The 21,350-nt window shown below is 35.9% G+C and overlaps 2 protein-coding genes across 6 annotated transcripts; one reads left to right on the forward strand and one right to left on the reverse strand.

Annotated features, from left to right (window-relative positions):
* The first annotated feature begins 88 nt into the window (after positions 1-88).
* Positions 89-3,083, forward strand: dynlt3 (dynein light chain Tctex-type 3). Its single transcript, XM_079597744.1, has 5 exons — positions 89-305; positions 785-826; positions 1,094-1,217; positions 1,376-1,453; positions 2,433-3,083. Exons 1-5 carry the CDS (start codon positions 279-281, stop codon positions 2,507-2,509), a joined length of 348 nt encoding a protein of 115 aa, XP_079453870.1. The 5' UTR covers positions 89-278; the 3' UTR covers positions 2,510-3,083.
* A 122-nt stretch (positions 3,084-3,205) lies between these two features.
* xk (X-linked Kx blood group (McLeod syndrome)) lies at positions 3,206-20,260 on the reverse strand. 5 transcript variants are annotated; one of them, XM_079597740.1, is made up of 14 exons: positions 12,692-13,117; positions 10,598-10,651; positions 10,271-10,363; positions 9,754-9,864; positions 9,575-9,659; positions 8,261-8,409; positions 7,128-7,309; positions 6,680-6,812; positions 6,110-6,202; positions 5,781-6,034; positions 4,982-5,144; positions 4,504-4,650; positions 4,274-4,398; positions 3,206-4,034 (listed from the first exon to the last, which is right to left on the reverse strand). In XM_079597740.1, exons 1-14 carry the CDS (start codon positions 12,989-12,991, stop codon positions 3,917-3,919), a joined length of 2,007 nt encoding a protein of 668 aa, XP_079453866.1. In that variant the 5' UTR covers positions 12,992-13,117; the 3' UTR covers positions 3,206-3,916. The 5 variants fall into 5 exon arrangements, 4 of the variants coding, with proteins under 4 accessions (XP_079453866.1, XP_079453867.1, XP_079453869.1 ...); XM_079597741.1 differs by having other exon boundaries at positions 10,598-12,712; XR_013795902.1 differs by lacking the exons at positions 3,206-4,034; positions 4,274-4,398; positions 4,504-4,650; ... (6 more) ...; positions 9,575-9,659; positions 9,754-9,864 and adding exons at positions 16,630-16,892; positions 19,808-20,160 and having other exon boundaries at positions 10,280-10,363; positions 12,692-13,514.
* Between the last annotated feature and the right edge of the window lie 1,090 nt (positions 20,261-21,350).

Raw genomic sequence — 21,350 nt, forward strand, 5'->3', positions numbered from 1 at the left:
TTAATTTCAATTGTAATATTTCACAGTATTACTGTTTTTATTGTATTTTTGATCGAATACAGTATAAACACTGGATAGATAGATAGATAGACAGACAGACAGACAGACAGACAGACAGACAGACATGTTGAGTCGGAGAGCGCCAGTAGATGGCAGCACTCAATCGCCATTGTGTTGCTAACATCAGCCTTAGTTGTCAGTGAGAGAAAAGCTACAGTCAGTCTTCTGAACAGAGTTTGTTGTCGAGACTCCAGATTTTTGGTTTTAAAACTGATAAAATGGAGGAGTATCATTCTGGAGATGAAGTAGGTGTTATATAAGGCATTACATGGTGCAACTGGTTATTATCTGTATAAGCTTTCAAAGCTGGTAAACCGTAGACTGGCTTTTACCGCTAGCCTGCTAACCGCTTCATCCGGATAGAAACATAATATCACTTCATCATCCTTAAACGCTCATATTTTGACATCATTACATCATTTACATATACACAGATCACTAAAAGTTCATTTCGATTTATAATTTACATATTTTTGTTGTGCGTTTTTATGGAAAATGCTTCAGGGTGTGGCCAAATCATAACGTCAGCTTGAATCATAAAGGAAACATGAAAAATCAACATATGTATTCATAAACTATTCTTTTTGAACACTTAGAATTTTTTTCCCTAACATGCATGTCTAAAATGTAAATTTTGGTCACTAAATATAATGTTGTGGATCTATCTTTAAACCAGTTTGACGGTGTATTTATCTCTTTTTACCTTTCAAACCTCTAATTTCAGATGTCTTTCAGTCCAGATGAAGCAAGTAATGTTGTTAAGGAGGTAATATTCACTGTAAAAAATAATAATTATATATAACAACATTAAGCACCCTATGGTGTAGCCTATCTCATTGAATGAATTGCATTGTTGTTAGTCTCATGTCTAACTCATGCCTGCAGGATTAATGCTAGCCTATTTATTTGAGTGCAAGTCTGCTCCATTAACTCTCTCTCTCTATCTCTCTCTCTCTGTGTGTGTGTGTGTGTGTGTGTGTGTGTGTGTGTGTGTGTGTGTGTGTGTGTGTGTGTGTTTGTGTTTATCGGTCAGTGCATTGAGGGTATTATTGGAGGTGTGGACTACAGCCAGAACAAAGTGAACCAGTGGACAGCCAGCATAGTCGAACACACTCTCACTCAGTTAGTGAAACAGGGGAAACCGTTCAAGTATATTGGTACGAGCCTTTCCGATTGAGGTCATTTTATATACAAATATTTAATAGGTTATAGATCTGATAATATATTTATAAGGCTATACATCATCTTTGCACAAAGCTGAAAGACATTATACAAAGTGCAGTTGTTGATTCTATATATTATGTATATATTTCAGTGAACTGTGCTGTGATGCAGAAAAGCGGCGCAGGTCTTCACACGGCCAACTCATGTTACTGGGACACTACCACTGACGGTAAAGCTTTTAGTTCTTTAGAACTGCTTAGTGCTTCAATAGCGTTAGCTCATCCAGACCAAAAGGATATAGCAATACAATGGACCCTTTTCACAGACTGTGATGATGCGTTTCTACAGTTATCAACATTGCAAATCTTGTACTGTTTTGCATATTTGTATAAAAAAATAAATAATGACAGATTTATTACCTTGACAAAAAAACGAATACAGAAATTATATTTGCTGTCGTCTCCCATTCACAGCTACAGAATTTTTCCCAACTATGACCATTTCTGCTTCTGAGAACCCCAGAAATCTGAAAAGGGTCTAAATATGTGTAATAAATATGTCCATTATATGGACCACATTGGCCTTCACTCTTGATATTTCTCCGACAAATAAAGTTGAAGTACGTGCATTGAGTGCATATCATTAATTTGGTAAAGTATATTTATGTTGCTTCTATGAAAATTCAGTTAATATTTCCATGTTTTTATATTTAATACATGTAATTTTTTATTGAATGTTATTGTATTTTATATAAAGGTATATAAAAGGTAATGTAAATCTTTGGACATAGTTTATCCAAATATCTTTATCATTATATTATTATTTTATTAAATTATTTTATTTTTATTCACTTTTTTTAAGTTCTGCAGTGTTTGTACAGTTCAAATATTCCGTAGTCTATCATGAAACGTTTCAAATAATTTTTGATTAACTACTGGATGCAGAAGGACACCATTGGATTTTTAAATTTCATGTCAGCTACCCAAATGTGTGTCCTTGTGCGTTATATTCATTGTGTCTACAATAAATTGTTGACAAGCACTACTATTCGTATTACTTTTTGTTTTAAAACCTGTATTTTGTAAAAAGTATGGCAATTATGTGGCACTATCACATGATTTTGCCTGATATGATTCAGATAAACTAAATAAGATGAAGTATTTTGTGCATCTGATTTCATTCTACTATGTGTGTGTGTGTTTTCGCAGGAAGCTGCACAGTGAGGTGGGAGAACCGCACCATGTACTGCGTCGTCAGTGTGTTTGCAGTGGCTATTGCGCTATGAGCAGGAACCAGGGCTGAGATGTGACACACACAGGCACAGATCGGGAAAACTACCTTCGCTCTGACGATCATACCATCATGTCTGTTAAGAAGCCTTCAACACACCGGCTAAGACTTAAACCATGTTCAACTTGTCTGCTTTACCTATCTGCAAGTGCTCGTCTACCACATTGTACGTGTATTTTTCTTTTCTTTTTTGGACTTGCAAAGGTTACATGCACCTTTGCTCTGTATAGAATATGTTGATGTTTAATTATTAAAGTTGTCTGCTTTGGGTTTAATAATCCAGTTGAGGAAAATGAATATATCAGGATGTGTGTCTTCATTCTTTTTTGGGGAGGATTTGCACCCAAAGACATTTTTTTCATATCTGAAAATATAGGCTATTTAAACTCTGATAGAGCCACATACAAAATATTAGGGGAAATTTACAACAATGCAAGGATGTCACTGCATGTCATAATACGTGTTTGATGTTATTTCTGTTTTAGTTTTTCCACTTCTAAGTTTGAAATCAGTAAGCACACAATTTTGCTGAAAGACTAATGAAGTAGATTCAGTTTTCACACACAAGTCCATCTATAAATCCCATACAGAATTGTTGCACAATGTTAAAAACTTTCTAACGGGAACCCACTATCTACCATATTGACATGAATGAAAAGGACTGAAATTGATTACCAGCAAATTTCACAACTCAAGATTTCATAGGGTTTATTTAACTTCCACTTAAGAAAGGGGAAGCAGGTTTGGATAGCAGGGTAGTTTCACAAACCAACAGTAAAATAATACTGATCTTTATAGTATATAAAAATCTATTATTTCTGCTTCATGCACAACCATGACATATCTAGACATCATAATGACAAAAACTTGAAATGTAAAAAGTCTATTCTAAACAACAATTTCATTACTTTAAAACCGACACTTTTTTAAACAACTAAAAGTGAAATACATTTCTACAAATTCGGTAAGACAAAACACGCATTTAAGATACAATCTTTGAAAACAAGTTGTAATATTCTACACAGTAATTTTTTTATACAGTTGTCAACATTTGAAGTGGAGAATGGGTATTGTTCAAAATTAATGTATAACTTTGATTAAAGGTTTTGAACCACTTCAAATGTTGACTACTGTACATATATGTATATATATATATATATATATATATATATACAGTGTATATATATACAGTGTATATATATATATATATATATACATGTTTATACAGTATATATATATATATATATATATATACAGTATATATATATATATATATTAAAAAACAAAAGACTCTTTTAAGAATTCGTTCTTGCAGTGTATACATTGATTTAATGCATTGCAGTGTTCATCAGTATTCATAGGTTCTGATACACACGAGTTGTCCAAATGGTGGTGAAGCACATCAGAAGTTTTCTTTGTTGAATATAAATTCAGCTCCAGATTCTGTGTGTGAATGACACTGCTTGCCCAGAGCTGTGGCCAGTGCTGTAGGACCACACAGGAAAACGCCAACTTTTGAACTGAAAGAAGGAAGAGAAAACAAATAATACTCAGCAGTGTAGAAAGCCTTTAAAAAAGCAATTTTTCACAAAAGCAAGAAGCCGTGGTTTACGGTGAATGTAAAACAGCTAAGGGGCGTTGTTAGACACCACTGTTTTTAGAATAATTTACAATGACTTTGAATGTGTGGCTCAACCAATTATAATCAAGGACTGGAACGATCTGTTTTATAATGGTTTATTTAGCACACTCTACATACCCTGGGTGTTGGGTAGCGATGGCACTGAACTCATTCTCCCAGTTGGGTTTACCATACCGAGTCTTCTGCTTAAGCCCAGTGATAGGATCATCCTCCGCCTCATATTGAACCCTAAGGTGGGCCGCCTTTAAACAGTAATCAAAATGACTATCAGAGGCCTGTTTGTATTTCAGTGAAGTTCAAAAGGGTTTACATTGTCTGCCATTCAACAAGCACGTCTTTTCACCCACCTCAGCGTCTTTCCAGCGTGTGAGATAGATGTTGTAACTGAGGAAATCGCTCATGTTTTTCTCTGTCATCTGTCTTTCCAAACTCTGCAGAAGGTCTGCGAACCATTCAAAAGCCTGTGTCTCCGGACACAGCCAATAGAAATAGATCTGCACAAGTCAAATGTCAGAACATTACTTTAGTAACCCTTGCAATCCACATTGCTTACATTACTCGACTTCTTTCAGACTAGTGGAAAGTATGTATTTATTTTTAGTGATTTTATTACATTAGATTTTTGTCTATAGACTTTAATTGCAAAACATCTTTAAAGTAGAACACATACATTTTACACTATTATTCATATACTGTATATATATATATTATTCCTAAAGTACCGTATATTATATATATTCCTATATGTAAAATAAACGTGGCATCTGCAAACAAAGATGTTGTTCTATCATCAAAGTTTGAATTGCTAAACTTGCTGTTCATCACCTTTTTGGTGAAGACGTTTTTGTTCTCCTGGACGTGTTTGTACCACACAGACTTCAGAACAGAAGCGAAAGGTGTCACACCAATACCGGCGCCAACCAGCATCACAACTTCATATCGAAAGACATCTTCACTGGCCGTCCCAAACGGCCCATCCACAGCCATCCTACACAGAGAACACCAGAGAGACATTATGCATGGCAAACGAGCAGCCTGAACATTCTTTGCAAGACGTTTCACAGAAATAACTGAGCATTGCATTGTTCGCTTATGTTGTACAATTTGCATTCTTCTTGTTCTGTACTGAAGGAGGAAGAAATTAGGAAACACAGTCAGAAACAACTACAAAAATTCACTCATGTTGAAATCGCCGTATTGCCAACCATCTTCTCAAACAGAAAACCTGGTCTTCCCACACTTCTCTTTTTTGCAACTGTGATTGTACGCCCACATCCCCTTTTTACACATGTATTTTCCCATTTTACAAGTGAAACTCCCTAGTACTATTTAAAACACTGCATCTGTAATTCAAGTTTTTGAGACCCACAAGAAAAATGTGACATTAAGAAGAGTTCACCCGAAAATTATAATTTGCACATTAATATTCACCTTCATGTTGTTCCAACCCTGTATGACTTTCTTTTTCCCTCTGCAGATGAAGATATTTTAAAAATGTTCTTATCCATACAATGAAAGTTAGTGCTGTCCAAAACAAATCATACAGGTTTTGAATAACATGAGGGTGGGTTAAATGATGACAGAATGTTCTCTTTAAATAACTCATCTGTCACTTTAATCTTACTTCGGTAGTGTCCAAGCATCCAGCACCACAGTCTTGTCACCTCCACAGGCCGTATAAATGGCTTGTGTCCAATCCCCTACAATTCGGATATGCACGCTAAGGTGGTCTTCCTCCGGGGCAGAGGTCAGGGTGAAGGGATGCCACTCCAACTGAGAGATCGACGGGCACTGGATGAAAACATACTGACCGACCTCCATCTTAAAGCCCTTCTTCTTCATCTGCAGCTCGAGGGTTTTGGAAGGGTGCATCACTACCTGCATAGTGGCGTAATATGGTGAGAGGGGATAAAAAATTGATTGGTTGCTAAACATATAACTTGATTTCCTAACCTTGGTGATCACCACTTTCTGCTGCGAGCGATAGAAGCGCACCAGTCTCTCGCAGACGTATAAAAACATGGGGCCAACCACCCACTTCCACGTCTGTAAGAGGAAGTACATGTGTTTTAAATGCTGACAATACATATGTATTTATGTACAAGCTTATTTTTACCATAAAATAAAAAAGGTAATTGCAATTTTTTAATTTTTTTATTACATTTTTAATTGCAAATTATATCTCACTATTTAGAGTTTATGCCTCACAATTCTGTAAAAAGGTCTGAATTGTGAGATGTAAACTGAATTGCAAAAAAAAGTCCGAATTGTGAGCTATAAACTCAAAATTGCAAGAAAAAAAGTCAGAATTGTGAGTTTATATCTGACTTTTTTTCTCATGATTGTGATATACAAGTTAGCAATTGTGAGTTATAAAATCCGAATTGTGAGATATAAACTCGCAATTGTGAGAGAAAAAAGGAATTGTGAGATTAAAGAGCAAAATTACCCTTTTATTTTTTTATTCCGTGGCAGAAACAAACTTACATAAATTACAGATTGTATTTGAGATTAATGATATACCATCGGTGGGTTCCCAGCAAAGACAGGTTCAGGGCAGTTGGTGCCATTTTGACCCCAGGTCTCAAACTGGCTGTGACATTCAATAGGGTTGTGCACTTTTTCACTTTCAATAGTCTGGCCTCGCACAATACACCTACACAGACATACAGTTATTGCATAAATAATGCATGATATTTCTCCTGCTAGCATTATGTACCTGTCTGTCAACATGTACTGTATTATGACTGAGATGCGCCATAAACTTACATGATGACATGAAAACCTGCTGCCTTTTATTAGCTTAAAACTGTTAGCCCAACCATGTGTTCGCTGACACACAGACTTCAGAACAAAAGCGAAAGGTGTCACACCAATACCGGCGCCAACCAGCATCACAACGAAATACATCTTCCAAAGACAAGATTTCGATGAACAAAAAATAAAAATATGAATTGAATTAAACCCTCACCCAGCTCCATGAAGCACCAAACCAATGAAAAAGACGATGAACAGGTGATGCGTGAACCAGAACACCTCGAAATACGACCTTCTGATGACCTCCATGGAGGAAGTGATGATGAGGATGAGGGCGAGGGTGATGACCACCCCCGTCAGTCCCGCTATAGATGTGAACATCACTATGGTTGGGTTCTGGGAAATCCAAAACACAAAAAATGACCATATAAAACATTACTGTCAAAAAAGAGACAAAGTTAGAGTAGACGGCAAACATGAACATTGTGCAGTTTTCAGACTGATATACACTACCGTTCAAAAGTGTGGGGTCTGTAAGATTGTTTTTTGTAAAAGAAATTCATATATCATATAAATGTAACATTTTATTTAATATTCAACAATAATATTGATCTGCCTGCATCGACACTATTATACAAGAACTGAACTGAGCTGGACGATGACATCATGGTTTACTCCAGAGCGGCTATATAAATGAACTAAATTAATAACTTTTTTAAAAACAAACATGAAACATCACTGAACTTACTTAAGCTGGACTGTGGCGCTATTTTCTTCAGGAAACAAACTTTTTTGCATTATTATCTCTGTATAGCTGCTTTTTAAAGAATCTGTATCGTAAAAAGCGCTATATAAATAAATGTGACTTGACTATTTATTCAGCAAGGACAGTGACAGTAAAGAGATTTAAAATGTTACAAAATTTCACAAGTGCTATTAAAAAAAAAAAAAATCTGTTGTAGGTTCTCTCAATTACAGCTATAAATACAGTATCATTTTTTTTAGCAGTGTCGATTGTGTTTCAACATGTTTTTGTTATGATCATAAGCTTTTCATCCTCTCAATTTTCTATTTCTGGCTATTGTCCACTGGGTCATCATTGCAACACTATGGCAACAGAATTTTTAAATCATGTGACCACAACATCGGCGGCAGCAGCATGATGGTTCTGTGATGTAACCGTGGGTGGAAGTGGGAGGTATCCTACGGGCCTGAGATCAGTTAGAGGTTCCTTGAGTAATGAGCAGGAAGCAGCTTCAGAATCAGTGTTTTAGTGGGAACTTCTGCTGACACTGAGAATGTGTAACTGACACAAAAATGTGTGCAAACCTTGCTGGAAAGACTCACCGTCTCATTGCTTCTGATGGGGTTCAGATAGGATCTGTTGTCATTGTTGCCAATTTGAGAGAGCACGTAAGGCAGGGAACTGCTGTTGATCATGAGCTGGGAATCCATGAATCTCTCAAAGTTAAACAGGTGAGCTATGATGTGGATGGCTGGGGGAATATACAAGAAATCAGCAAGTTCATTATCTATAAAATAGCATACATGCAAGACTACACTGTAAATATGACTTTTTTTAAAGTTGTAAATAAAACAAGGATTATTGGGGTATGTTTTACACTGGAGGTCAAAAGTTTGGAATAATTAATACTTTTTGAAAGTCTTTTATTTATTCGATAAAAAAACACAGCAAAAACAGTAATATTGTGGAATAGTATTACAATTTTAAATAACTGTAATATACTTTTTAAATCTAATTTATTCCTGTGATGGCAAAGCTGCATTTTCAACATCATTACTACAGTCTTCAGTGTCACATGATCCTTTAGAAATCATTATAATATGCTCATTTGCTTTCTCAGTAATTATCAATAATTATTGGTGTTCAATTATTAATTGTGTTTTTTATTTTTAATGTTGAAAAACAGTTGTCGCTGCTTAATATTTTTGTGGAAATCGTGATACATTTTTTGATGAACAGAAAGTTGAAAAGAACTGCATTTATTTGAAATAGAAATTTGTAATGTTATAAATTAACTATGGTTGAAACCATGGGGTCGCTGTGTCCATCTTATACTGATATATACTGTATGGCATTTCCTGTCACTTGAATCAATTTCATGCATCCTTGCAGAATAAAAGTGTTTTTGAAAAAATAATGCGTGCATCATGCTTTTCACAAAAATATTAAGCAGCACAACTGTTTTCAAATTTGGTAATAATAAGAAATGTTTCTTGAGCACTAAATCATCACATTAGAATGATTTCTGAAGGATGCACTGAAGACTGAAGTAATGATGCTGAAAATTCAGCTTTGCCAACACAGGAATAAAAAAAAAGAAAACAGTTATTTTAAATTGCAAAAATATTTCACAATATTACTATTTTACTGTATTTTTGAATAAATACAGCCTTTGTGAGCATAAGATACTTCTTTCAAAAACATTAAAACAAATTTTTTTAAAGTAGCCTAATTATTCAAACTTCTGTTCTGACCCCAGTTAATTGTGAAATGTATTGGCAATTTACTGAGTGAAAATTGTTTCTACACCAAATTTAGATTTCCGTTTTAGTGGCATTTTAGAAAGATTTGAAAATCGAAAATTAGGAAAAGGATTTAAACGTGGAAAATAAGTGAAAGTGTCTTTCTTACAGTACCTGTGTGGAAGGCAATCATGTAGGCCACCAGTTTGTGGAAAGTGATATTTCTGTCTAGCTGACGGGCTGCAGTGCGGCTACAGTGCTGTGAACACACACACACACACACACACACACACACACATCACAATCTGAAGTGGATAAGCCTTTCATTTTCGCTCTGTTGCTCCTCTCCTGACCTGTATGGATCCGCGTAGGAATGAGAGCAGGTTTCTGCAGACGGGCAGCAGGATCAACATGCAGTTGAAATTCAGACATGCAGCTGGAGCTCTGGCCCAGGAGAGAGCATGCTGTGGGCACACACACACAGAGACAGGGGAAGTTTCATTTCCTATTTTAAGCTCTGAACAACATATTTGCAGATGCATTAAAATATAGTCCTTACAGATAAAATGTAAATGTAACAATTTACATATAAACATTGTACTCTTACAGAAGTTCTGAGTAGAAACTAACAATAAATTAGCATAGAAATTAAAATACAATATACAAACAAGAAATTAGAGTGTCTTAACATTGTTTTTAATACACAAATTATTACAATTATAATTTATAAACATATATTTTAAAAAAACATACTGGCATCAATATATTAATTAATAATGATTGACATTCAAAGAATTATAAAATTACAACAATACATTAATTATATTAATGAACAAATTATTTAAAATGTATAAATGATTTGACACTTACCCCAAGTATGACTCTAGTATAGTAGTATCTGTCAAATAAAAATGCCATGTAAAAATGTACAAAGAGAAACACATTGATGCCGAGCCACACAAGCTGAAAAACAGAACGGAGGGGCGTTTAGGAATTTTGTAGGCTGATTAAAAGTAATTAAAGTATAAAACATGAATTGTATCTCTGTTTTTCAGTATGTTTAACAAAAAATTGTGCTAAAAGAAAACCCGAAAAACAAGCAATTCAAAAAAAGTAAGAACTTTAGAATCAAAAGATTTTTACATTTTAAATAAGAAACCAAAAACCTAAACCTAAATCCTAATTCCAATAGCTTACAATAACAAAAATGGATAGTCCTTCATTTGCAGCGAAGTTTCCCATGATGTTGAGCTGTGTAGTAGAAGATCAAGAGAGAATGTGAAGAAAGCCACAATATGAATGGGGATTTGGTATATAAAGCATACGCAAGTCAGGAAATGTCATCACAAATCAGAAACCAGCAAGCGAAGTTCCTCAACCCTAGGGGATGGATCAGGTGAACTCTCACTTCTCTTTCTGGTGTATAGTTCAGCCTGCATTAGTCTTAAATATAATGTTAGTTGTTATATTGTCAAAACTGTTATGGTTATATTATTTGAATAAATTTTCTGCAATTGTTACCGTCTTTCGTTAAATTGGTTTTAATTGAAGTGAACCTGGTCACACAGACAGACAGACAGACAGACAAAAGAAAAGATCAATAAACTGATGTCCTTTCATGGACAAAATATCATTCTCCTTTATTTATTTTAATTATGAGTTTAGCTGACAGTTGCACATATCAAAAGCGGTGATGTGATGTGCTATACAGTGCTTATGGACTTATTGACATGGTTTTTAAGGGAGTTTCCAGAGTCTTACTAAATTAATTAATGTGTTCATTCAACACCCCACAGGGGGGCAGTAAAGTTAAGATACAATCATATACTGCCCTTCTATGAAAATAATGACATTTTATACTTTTTGTAGGAAAAATGAGAACAATGTGCAAAAGGGAGTCCCAGATGAGACGCGTTCAAAATAGGGGTGTAAACAAAGGGGGGGAAAAAATGTAAATTATTCTTTGCAGGATTATGAAGGTCCTGTTCTGTAACCCAACTACTATTCATAAATCCGTACAATCTGAAAGCATTTGTAGGCAGTTACTTGAATTTAGGCCATATGTTGTCATAAGATAGGACACTATCATATGACCAATCAATCAGAACTAATTTAACAGTCTTACTATTTTTGTTTTTCAAGTAATAAAATGATAATAATATTTTAAGCATAAAATGAGTAAGAAGTACTAAATGAACCTGAGAGGTTGTCAAGAAAGCAATGCCCTCAAAGTGATGGAAAAATCAACGAAAGCTTATAACTTAGCAAATACAATCTTTTAAATAAATCTGCAGTAAATAATGCAGTCTCTGAGAGAGATTAGAAGCTATCACATTAATCAAACCGACACCGAGCAAGGGACAGAGCGCTCCCACATCACAAGACAAAAGCAGCGGTTTCATCTTGTTAGGGAAATTCACATGCACTTCAGTGGACCATGCTGGCTCATACGCTTTGTAAACAAAACAAGAAAAAGTATATTCATCTGAAAGTTCAACAAACGTTGCCTCTTACGTTCCACCATAAAGTGTAAAAGGCAGAAATCCAACATTTTAATTTCATTTTCCCCTTTTGATCCTTAAAGGGCACTTCATGACAATGTTTTTAAAGGAATAGTTCACCCACGAATGAAAACTGTCATGATTTATTCACCCTTGTGTTCCAAACCTGCATGTCTTTCTGCCATTATGTACTCACCCTCATGTCGTTCCAAACCAATGAGACTTCATCATTGATTTAATCATCAAAAGGTTTCTGTCCCAAATAACCAAAACTTAAAAGATCCAAAAAGATCATAAAGGCATCTTAAATCAAAACATTTAATCAAAGTCTTGTGAAAAGATACGATCGCTTTATGAACAGATTTAATTTAGGCTTTTATTGACATCTAAACAATGATCTTCACATACTGAACATATTATAAACACAGAAGCTTGTACATACATCACATGCTTCACACACTCACGAGAACCAATGAGATTTCTTCTAACCATTTTAGAAGATTGTGATGCGCTCTCTGTCTGTGTTTAAATGTGAATAAATGCCTAAATCATTTAAAGTTATCATATCTCTTCACAAGACTTGGATTAAACCACTCGATTTGTTTTACGATGCCTTTATGACCATTTTGGATCTTCTATGTTTTGGTTACATGGACTAGAGGGACAGAAACCTCTCAGGTTTCATTAAAATATATCTTTTTGTTTCAGAGATTAACCAATATATTATGTGTTTGGAACACCAAAGGTGAGTAAATGATGACAGAATTGACATTTTTGGGTGAACTTTTACTTTAAGTTGTGCTTTGCTCACACGACGCCGCACAAACTCTGCCCGATGTCCCCTTTGGTAACGCAGGGTGGATCGTCTCCATTGTCTTTCCCTGGTGGTTTGGTCATTATGGAGCCCGGCTGGGGAAGAGTCCCACGTAGCACGCAGAGAGATCCACAGCACTCCCAGAAGCCCTGGGCTGGACTGGATGAGAACAGTTGCCTGCAAGGGTGGCAGAACTGGTAAAAGAGTAACATAAAAAACACAGCCGTGGCATAACCCAACAGCAGCAGTATTTCTAACACGGGAGCATCCACCCATTGGTAGAACTCAGTCCGGTGGACGTACCACATCAAAGTCAGCCCTGTGTTCTCGACAAAACGGAGGGAATAATACACTGCAACCCGCCTCCACGCCTGACCCTTATCGATCAAATCGGGGTCGTCCAATCTGAGCTGAACGGCGGACCAGCAGAACACGTTGATGCCAGCGTACAGGAAGGTCAGCATGCAGAGGACGATAGTGGTCCCCACACGCGTCAACGTCTTCTCGATGTTCTCCGGGAACGGAGAGCGGCTGCTCCAGAAGAGAACCCACGGGCGAAGAAAGAACAGGACGAAGTTGACCGACACCACCGGAAGCACCCACACCTTCAACACTGAGCTGAAGAGGACCAGCACGGTCACACGCGTGGCGATCTCGAACCCTCGCCACAGGAACACGCACAGGTACGCCAACGGACGCACGGACACTTCGTAATCATCATAGCGTATCTTTATGGCGAGAATATTGCAGCGTAGAGCTCCATATACAATTGAGAGAAGGGATATGACCATCAGTGTACCTGGTAGGGAGAGAAAAGAATAAAACATAAATCACATAAAATTCAGTAAAAACATAATTTGTGGTTAAAACTAGGAATTGAACAAAGATCTTGTGTTAGATATGTGGATATGGAATAAACCACTCTACTATGTAGGGAGGTAAAATAAAATATTGGAATAAATAAATAAATAAATATAATAATAAATGAATGCAATGCATAAATAAAACACATAAAATAAAATTCATAACTCAAAGAAAAGTAAAAAATAATAATAGACTAAAAATATATAAATAAATATTAAACTAAACACAGGAATAAATAAATATACAAATAAATGAATGCATAAATAAAATAAAAAACATAATAGGCTATAAATATCTAAACACATATGGTAATAAATAATATACAAATAAATGACTGAATAAATTAATATAAAAATCAATAAGTTAAAAATAAATACAGAAAATAATAAATTAAGGAAGAATTATTTTTTAAATAAATTCAGGACTAAATTTAATTTAAAATTAATTGTATTTGTTTTATCAAGTAATTTATTCTCATATTATTATATTTATTTATTTATCTTTAATTTAGGCAGGTTTGGGCCTCCATAACTGCGGTGCACAATATTTTGCCATTTGGTTACATAATTTACTATGCTGTTAAGTAATAAAAGAACAACAAAAGCAGAAACCCTGAAGGCCTAAATCCACCAACAGAGCAAACATATGGCCTCTTTCAGCCTTCCATCTGATCTAAAGTCAGTCACCGTTTCATTACTCTATGCCTCATGGGTAATGGGGTCAGACTGATTCACTGTCCATGGTCTTCCATCTGCAATACTGCTTTCAAGGACAGACTGCAAGGCTGCCAACACATTCCTCATGCAGTGCTGATGACAAAATATCTGCGAGGCAGAGTCGGGTCTATATATCTTAATATTCAGTGTACAGTGACACAGCTGCCAACAATTTACAGTGGGGGTCCAACAGTCCAAAATAGACTTTTGCTTGCTTTTGTAATAAACAGCATAATATTATGAAGCATTATATATCAAAACTTTTCCAAAATGTATTTGTTGTTTATTAACTTTTATGTAAAATCATAAAACGTTCTGTTTAGTTCCAGGTTTACAAAAAATAACAATAAACAAACAATAATAAAAAAAAATTTGGCTGTAGTGTTCTGTAGCGTAGTATATTGGCAGTATACTTTGTTTCTTAGCTTTTATGTAAAATAATTTCTATTTATTTCAGCTTTAAATGATCAAATAATAAAAGTAATAAACTAATCAAATTAAACTTTCTGAATATTTCTGTTTATAGTGAATAAATATAAAAGACTTTCAATGTACTGTAGTCTCAGACACACTATACATTGAGTTGTTTATTGGTTATTTTCAGGGATTTCCTATTTTCTTTGTTGTGAAGTGCTTGGGGGGATTTAATTAAATTATTTTTCTGTTGTCCTCCAGTTTATAAATTATTTCTGTCTGTTGAGGCCCCGTCTGAAAACACGCCATCTATTTTAGCTGATATTCTCAGAAACACAGTGTGCGTCCTTGTGATAACAAGAGGAAATAGATAAGTACACCAGCCAAAGTCATTTCAGAGGCATTAGTTGAAACTCAAGCATGTGTGCAGAATGTATCACTGAGAGGAGCTTGTTAAATTTAGACGTGACGTGGGGAACAGTTCCACCTTCAATAGAGAGGACTTACAAAGATATTCTATGGAGGAAACTTGCAAAAAAAAAAAAAAAACTTTCAGAATATGCAACAAAGAGTGTGTACAGACCATAATTGTTGGGTGGAAACATGACATGTCTCAATGACATAAAAACCAATTGTTCTCCCTGACATTTAACACTTTACAGATGTGGTGAAGCTTGCAATGCTCCACTTTGCTGTACTTCACAAGGCCAGATAACAGAACCAAAACAAAGCAGGAATAAGAAAAGTCTTAGTCATGCTCTAGAAACCCTTAAGATGGCTTACAGTAAGAAGTCTCATTCTGGAAATGTATTTGTCCAACATTTTGTTTTTAAAAGAACCGTATGTTAATGTATTTTAATCATAAAATGGCCCTGATATGTCAGTAGACATTAAGAAATCATGTTCATTTCAAATACTTATATCACTGACAACAGTAGTCCGGCCAGGATATTGTCATTTAAAAGTGAAGTTGCAGCCCTCGACTGATGTTGATGTTGTCATGTTGTGCTTTGGCCTGATGCGCCACCCTCCACCTATCTACCAATCACGAAGTCAGTAGTGTTTCGGCATCCGGGTTGCCAGCTCTGCTCTAGTCTTGCCATTGGAAGCTCCTTGTAGCAGCCTAAGTTCCTGCTGGATCCTGAAGCTTATCTGGCAACCGAGTCAGGGGGGAGGGGATACACACCGCTCTACAGTAATTTGAAAGTGATTGCAGTACCAGTTTTGGCCACAATCTTACATACGGTTCCTTTAAAGTCAGCAATGTGAAATGGTAGTTGCGATCGTCTTCTTTTTTTCTATTGTGACCTATAGCCTATCCGAGTGAAGCGGCTTCTCAAACTAGAAAACATTTAGGGTGGGACTTGATTTTGTCCATCAGGAATTAATTGGTTGCGGTTATCATGTGATTGACATGTTGTCCTGCCCTCATGCCAGTAAACACATCATCAAAGAATTGAAGAGACGTTGCTGGAAGTTATTTTGATTAAAGAATACGAGGGCACATGAATAAAAAAAAGAATAATTATGTGCACGGATAAATAATAATTTATTACAAATAGACTTGCTGCAGTAGTCTGTGTTACTGGTGTCACGTTTTTTTGGCCATACACCGATTACATTACAGCCCCACTGTTCTGTGCTTTTTTATATAAAAACAATTTAGTTCAGTTGGACAATGGACGCTACAATTATAACCTGAAAGTGCCTAAAAGGTAGAGTCGGACAGTGCAGCAGAATTCAGATTTCACTTATACACACACATTACGAGACAAGAGATGAGATGACTGACAGGATGATGGTGGAGGATTTGTGTGCGCAACAGATCCTGACAAAAATCTCATCTTGTAAAATGTGCAGTCAGTACTGCTGCTCCCTATACACAAGAGTGCTCGTGATCGTGAATGTGTGTGTTCTCACCTCTACCGATAGACACCCCTTTCTGCAGCACACAGATGTAGAGCTGCAGCGTGAGCTGGGGTGCAGAGCCAAGGAAGGCCTGTATGACCGAGGTCCTGGCGAAAGCGGCTCTGTGCGTGACTAACTTTCCCTCCGCCTGGCCCACTTCTTGCTCCACCTCTTCGGTCTGCCCGTCCCGGGGAATCTGCTTCTTACGGGTGATGGTGACATACGGCTCCTCCACCTTTCCAGCACTGCCATAGATACAGAAGGCATCCAGGCACCTAATGGAACCAAATTAAATAGTTCTATAAACAAATGGTATAGAACATAATTCAAGGGGTGGTTGAATATGATTTTACCTTTCGTGTGTAATGTAGCATAAACAACATCTGCAAAGTTACAACACTCAAAGTTCAAAGCAAAGGGAGAGGTTTTCTTTTAAAGAAATTGCTTTTTAAGGACTACAACAAACGGCTGGTACACGATATTCCTCCCAGGTTAGTGACATCATGAACACTAAAATTTACATGAACCCCGCCCCGGAACACGATTTACAGATTATCAAGACAGAATCAATGACTAGAAGAAAACTACACATAAGCTACATAAATTCACTAACTAACCATTCAGAAATGTTTTCTACATGTTGTCACTTCTTCTTGAGTCTCTCCATCAAGACTAAAAGTTTTTGAAATTTTCAGTGCATGTGTGTGTGTGAGGTAAAAGGACACGAGCTGTTGAAGCTCCGCCCTCTTCTTGAAAGGGAGCAGCAGCTTATTTGCATTTAAAGGGACAGACACAAAAACAGTGCGTTATTGCTTACCCTTAAAAAGTGACAACTTTAACATGCTATATACAAATATCTGTGGTAGTTTGAGGTAAAACTTCACACACACCGTCTGGGGACTTCAAATGCTTATTTTACATCTTGTGAAAAGGGCATTATACCACCCCTTTAATATTTAATAAAATCAAAAACAGTTATATACCTTTTTAAATTACAGTTGAAACAAACAACATGTAATGCCTTTGTGTAATAAAGTAAAATAAATTGTTCTACAACTTTTTAAATTATAGTTGAAATAAACAACATTTAATGCCTTTGGTAAATAAAATAAAATAGTTCTTCAACTTTTTAAATTACTGTTGATAAAAACAACATATATTGCCTTTGGTTATTTTTAAAGTGAATATACATATAATAACATTGTTCTAAATTACAGCTGAAAGAAACAACATATTTTGCCTTTGGATATTTTTATAATAAAAATAAAAAGAACAAAACAAAAGCAAAATTGACCAGAAATCTGATCAGCACTGGTTTACCATAATGTTTAGTCGAGTTATTTAATTAAACATAGTAACCAGAAAAGCTACCCTTTTTGTTTTAAGGGGTCGCTGGGTTTGCTGCAAATGTCCTATAATTGTTGGATCCTACTTATATCCATTCGCCGTGTCACAGAAGACCATGTCAGTGCTCAGAGAACTGCACTCAATCCAATGAAAGCTCTCCAGTTTAGTTGTGGCTTACCCGAGGACAGCCTTTGTAAGGCCTCAGTGAACAATCTCTCCATCTCATTCATTTAAAATGCAGAGACTAGGTCTCACAGGACAGGTAGTGTCAATCTTTCAGTGAGCATTTCCTATCCCAAACCTTGACAACAACCTTGACATTTTACAGTAATAGGTTGTAGGCAACCTTGGTGATAATGTGATGGATGAGAGCTTGTTAAGAGAATGCCAAGAGAGATTTTCACACAAACTCAAGGAAATAAACAACTGAATTAAATATGAATGACACATGGCTGAAACTGTGCTGAGCTTAATCTGAATGAGCTGGCCCAGGTTATGTTGCTAAACTGTACTATTACAGAAATAGAGGCAATATATCAATGATTCAATTATGCACATGGTCAATGCAACACCAACACAAGGACTGATAGAGAAGGATCAGTTTTACTGTAAGGGCCAGACTGGAATGGAAGCTGTCAATAACACCAATAACTATATACTAATAGATAAGGACACAAATTATAAGTGGCATGGTACAGTTTGGAAACATTACTATTTTTTTATGTTTTTGAAAGAAGTCCATATGCTCATCAAGCCTGCATTTATTTTATCAAAAATACAGAAAAAAAAAACTAATATTATTTCAATTTAAAATAATGGTTTTCCATTTTCCATAATATACTTAAAATATATAATTTATTTCTGTGATGCAAAGCTGAATTTTCATCAGCCATTACTCCAGTCTTCAGTGTCACATGAGTCTTCAGAAATCATTCTATGCAGATTTATTATCAATGGTGGAAACAATTGTGATGCTTAATATTTTTTTGGAGCCTGTGATACTTTTTTCAGGATTCATTGACCAATAAAAAGTAAAAAAGAACAGCTTTTTATTAAAAATATAAATTATAATTAATTTAAATTTATAATTGGTTCACAAAAAAATAACCTAACCTAAAATAAAATAACAGGAATCTTATGCTAACGTTACAAGAGCGTTTTGTTGTTACAAGGGTGTTGTGTGCCAACCCACTGTCATGAATTCCCTTGTTCAATTCCATAAATAAAATAAAAAAATCATCATGACATCATCATCTATTTATGATGTGATGTGCCTCTTATTTTACAGTGCTATTACCATTACTTAATGAAACTGTATATTTGTAGAATTATCAGCATTAAATTCTATTTTGCAATAAACACCTGCAATGCCATGGCCTTGAGAGAAAAATCTGATAATGAATTGTAACCCTGCAGTCCTTCTACTCTAAAAAAAAAAAAAAAAAATAGGTCTATGCTATCCAAATATAGCCTACATTACATGTATTTGTCTAATAGAATGTTAACACCTTAAACATTTATTCAAAATCACCTTTTCAAAAACGAGAAGGTACAGATTTTATGAAAGACCCGGGGACATGAATCCTTGAACCATGAAACCTTTGACATGAACGCACACAGGCTATAAATTAAACGACAAATATGCATAATATATATTAATAGGTAAAGCACAGGTTCATCTTGCGGGTGAGAAAAAATCGGGGTGGGGGGAAACACCTTTGTTATGTGTAGTCGTTCTAATGGACATTGTTTGTATCTTTATCCATTATGTGGATGGGTAATTCCCTCCACAGAGCATGCAAACGCATCCTTGTACATTAGCAAAAGGAGAGTCGCCACTTACCTTATTATCGGTCCTAGTTGTAATATATGAAGCAGCAGTACTAGAGGTCTGTCTCTGCTCAGGTCTCTGTGAATAAAGATAAGTGTGAGCTGCACCAGCACGGATGGCACAAGCGTGAAGAGGAGCGTGAAACACTGCCAAATCTGATCACCCGCGGAGCGGTAAGTGCTGCTCAGATACAGAGCCGCCGTCGTCTCGGCCGTAAACAAAGAGACCGACACAAGGACAGAGCTGGGTAGTCTCATCCTCACTCAGCCATGTTTCTTTTCTGCTCTCTGATCTCACGAGCCTGCATTTTGAAGTTCCAGTGGACGCATCAACCACCAGCCGCAGATTCACAGCTGATCACCGCGGCGAATAGATCTATCTATTACAAGTCTAACCGGTAGAGGGCGCAGTGAGCTCATTATTTACTGCTGTCAGTGTCAGCAGCGTGTTCATGCAGTCACGTTCTACTACAATGATCACCAGCGGCATTTATCTGACATCCTGGGTTTGTGGATGGACACATTTAACACTTTTGGGATTTTGACGACCAGAGTTCAAGTCGCGGGTCATCGTTTTTTTTTTTTTTTTTTTTTTATACTTTTGGGATTTTGACGACCAGTCGCGGGTCATCGTTTTTTTTTTTTTTTTTTTTTTTTATACTTTTGGGATTTTGACGACCAGAGTTCAAGTCCCGGGTCATCAGTTTTTTTTTTTTTTTTTTTTTTTTTCATACTTTCCTATAATGGTTAAAAGGCAAAAGATATTCTTTAAACTGATGGCAGTTAAGCTCCATCCACAAAAAAAAATGAATCAGCCTTTTTTTAAGCCACTTCATCAAAACCTCTCATAATGAGGGTGGGGGAACGGATTCCGACAGCTGGTTTTTTGCCGTCAGATTCTGTTCCCCCCCTCTCATTATTCTTAGCAGTGAGGTTCAAATACTCAACAAACTTTTAATTTCTGGTTGTCCCCTATAGCCTAGTGGTCTAAGCACTGACATTTGACACTTTTGGGATTTTGACGACCAGAGTTCAAGTCCCAGGTCATGTTTTTTTTTTTTTTTTTTTTTCATACTTTTGGGATTTTGACGACAGGTCCCGGGTCATCGTTTTTTTTTTTTTTTTTTTTTTCATACTTTCCTATCATGGTTAAAAGGCAAAAGATATTCTTTAAACTGATGGCAGTTAAGCTCCATCCACAAAAAAATTGAGTTCAAGTCCCTGGTCATGTTTTTTTTTTTTCTTTTTTTTTTTTTATACTTTTGGGATTTTGACGACAGGTCCCGGGTCATCTTTTTTTTTTTTTTTTTTTTTTTTTTTCATAATTTCCTATCATGGGTAAAAGGCAAAAGATATTCTTTAAACTGATGGCAGTTAAGCTCAATCCACAAAAAAAATGAATCAGCCTTTTTTTAAGCCACTTCATCAAAACCTCTCATAATGAGGGTGGGGGAACGGATTCCGACAGCTGGTTTTTTGCCGTCGGATTCTGTTCCCCCCCTCTCATTTTTCTTAGCAGTGAGGTTCAAATACTCAACAAACTTTTGTTTTCCAGT

The sequence above is a fragment of the Phoxinus phoxinus genome, assembly GCF_949152265.1.
Source record: "Phoxinus phoxinus genome assembly, chromosome: 22".
In the NCBI taxonomy this organism is placed as follows: domain Eukaryota; kingdom Metazoa; phylum Chordata; class Actinopteri; order Cypriniformes; family Leuciscidae; genus Phoxinus; species Phoxinus phoxinus.

Excerpts from the sequence above, each read along its gene's own strand:
- dynlt3 (XM_079597744.1), top strand. The coding sequence starts at position 279 with ATGGAGGAGTATCATTCTGGAGATGAA. Across the intron at positions 827-1,093 it reads CAAGTAATGTTGTTAAGGAG|TGCATTGAGGGTATTATTGG; the intron begins GTAATATTCACT and ends TTTATCGGTCAG. Across the intron at positions 1,454-2,432 it reads CTGGGACACTACCACTGACG|GAAGCTGCACAGTGAGGTGG; the intron begins GTAAAGCTTTTA and ends GTGTTTTCGCAG.
- xk (XM_079597740.1), bottom strand. The coding sequence starts at position 12,991 with ATGGGTGGATGCTCCCGTGTTAGAAATACTGCTGCTGTTGGGTTATGC. Across the intron at positions 9,865-10,270 it reads ATACTAGAGTCATACTTGGG|CATGCTCTCTCCTGGGCCAG; the intron begins GTAAGTGTCAAA and ends GTGTGCCCACAG. Across the intron at positions 5,145-5,780 it reads GATGCTTGGACACTACCGAA|GATGGCTGTGGATGGGCCGT; the intron begins GTAAGATTAAAG and ends TTCTCTGTGTAG.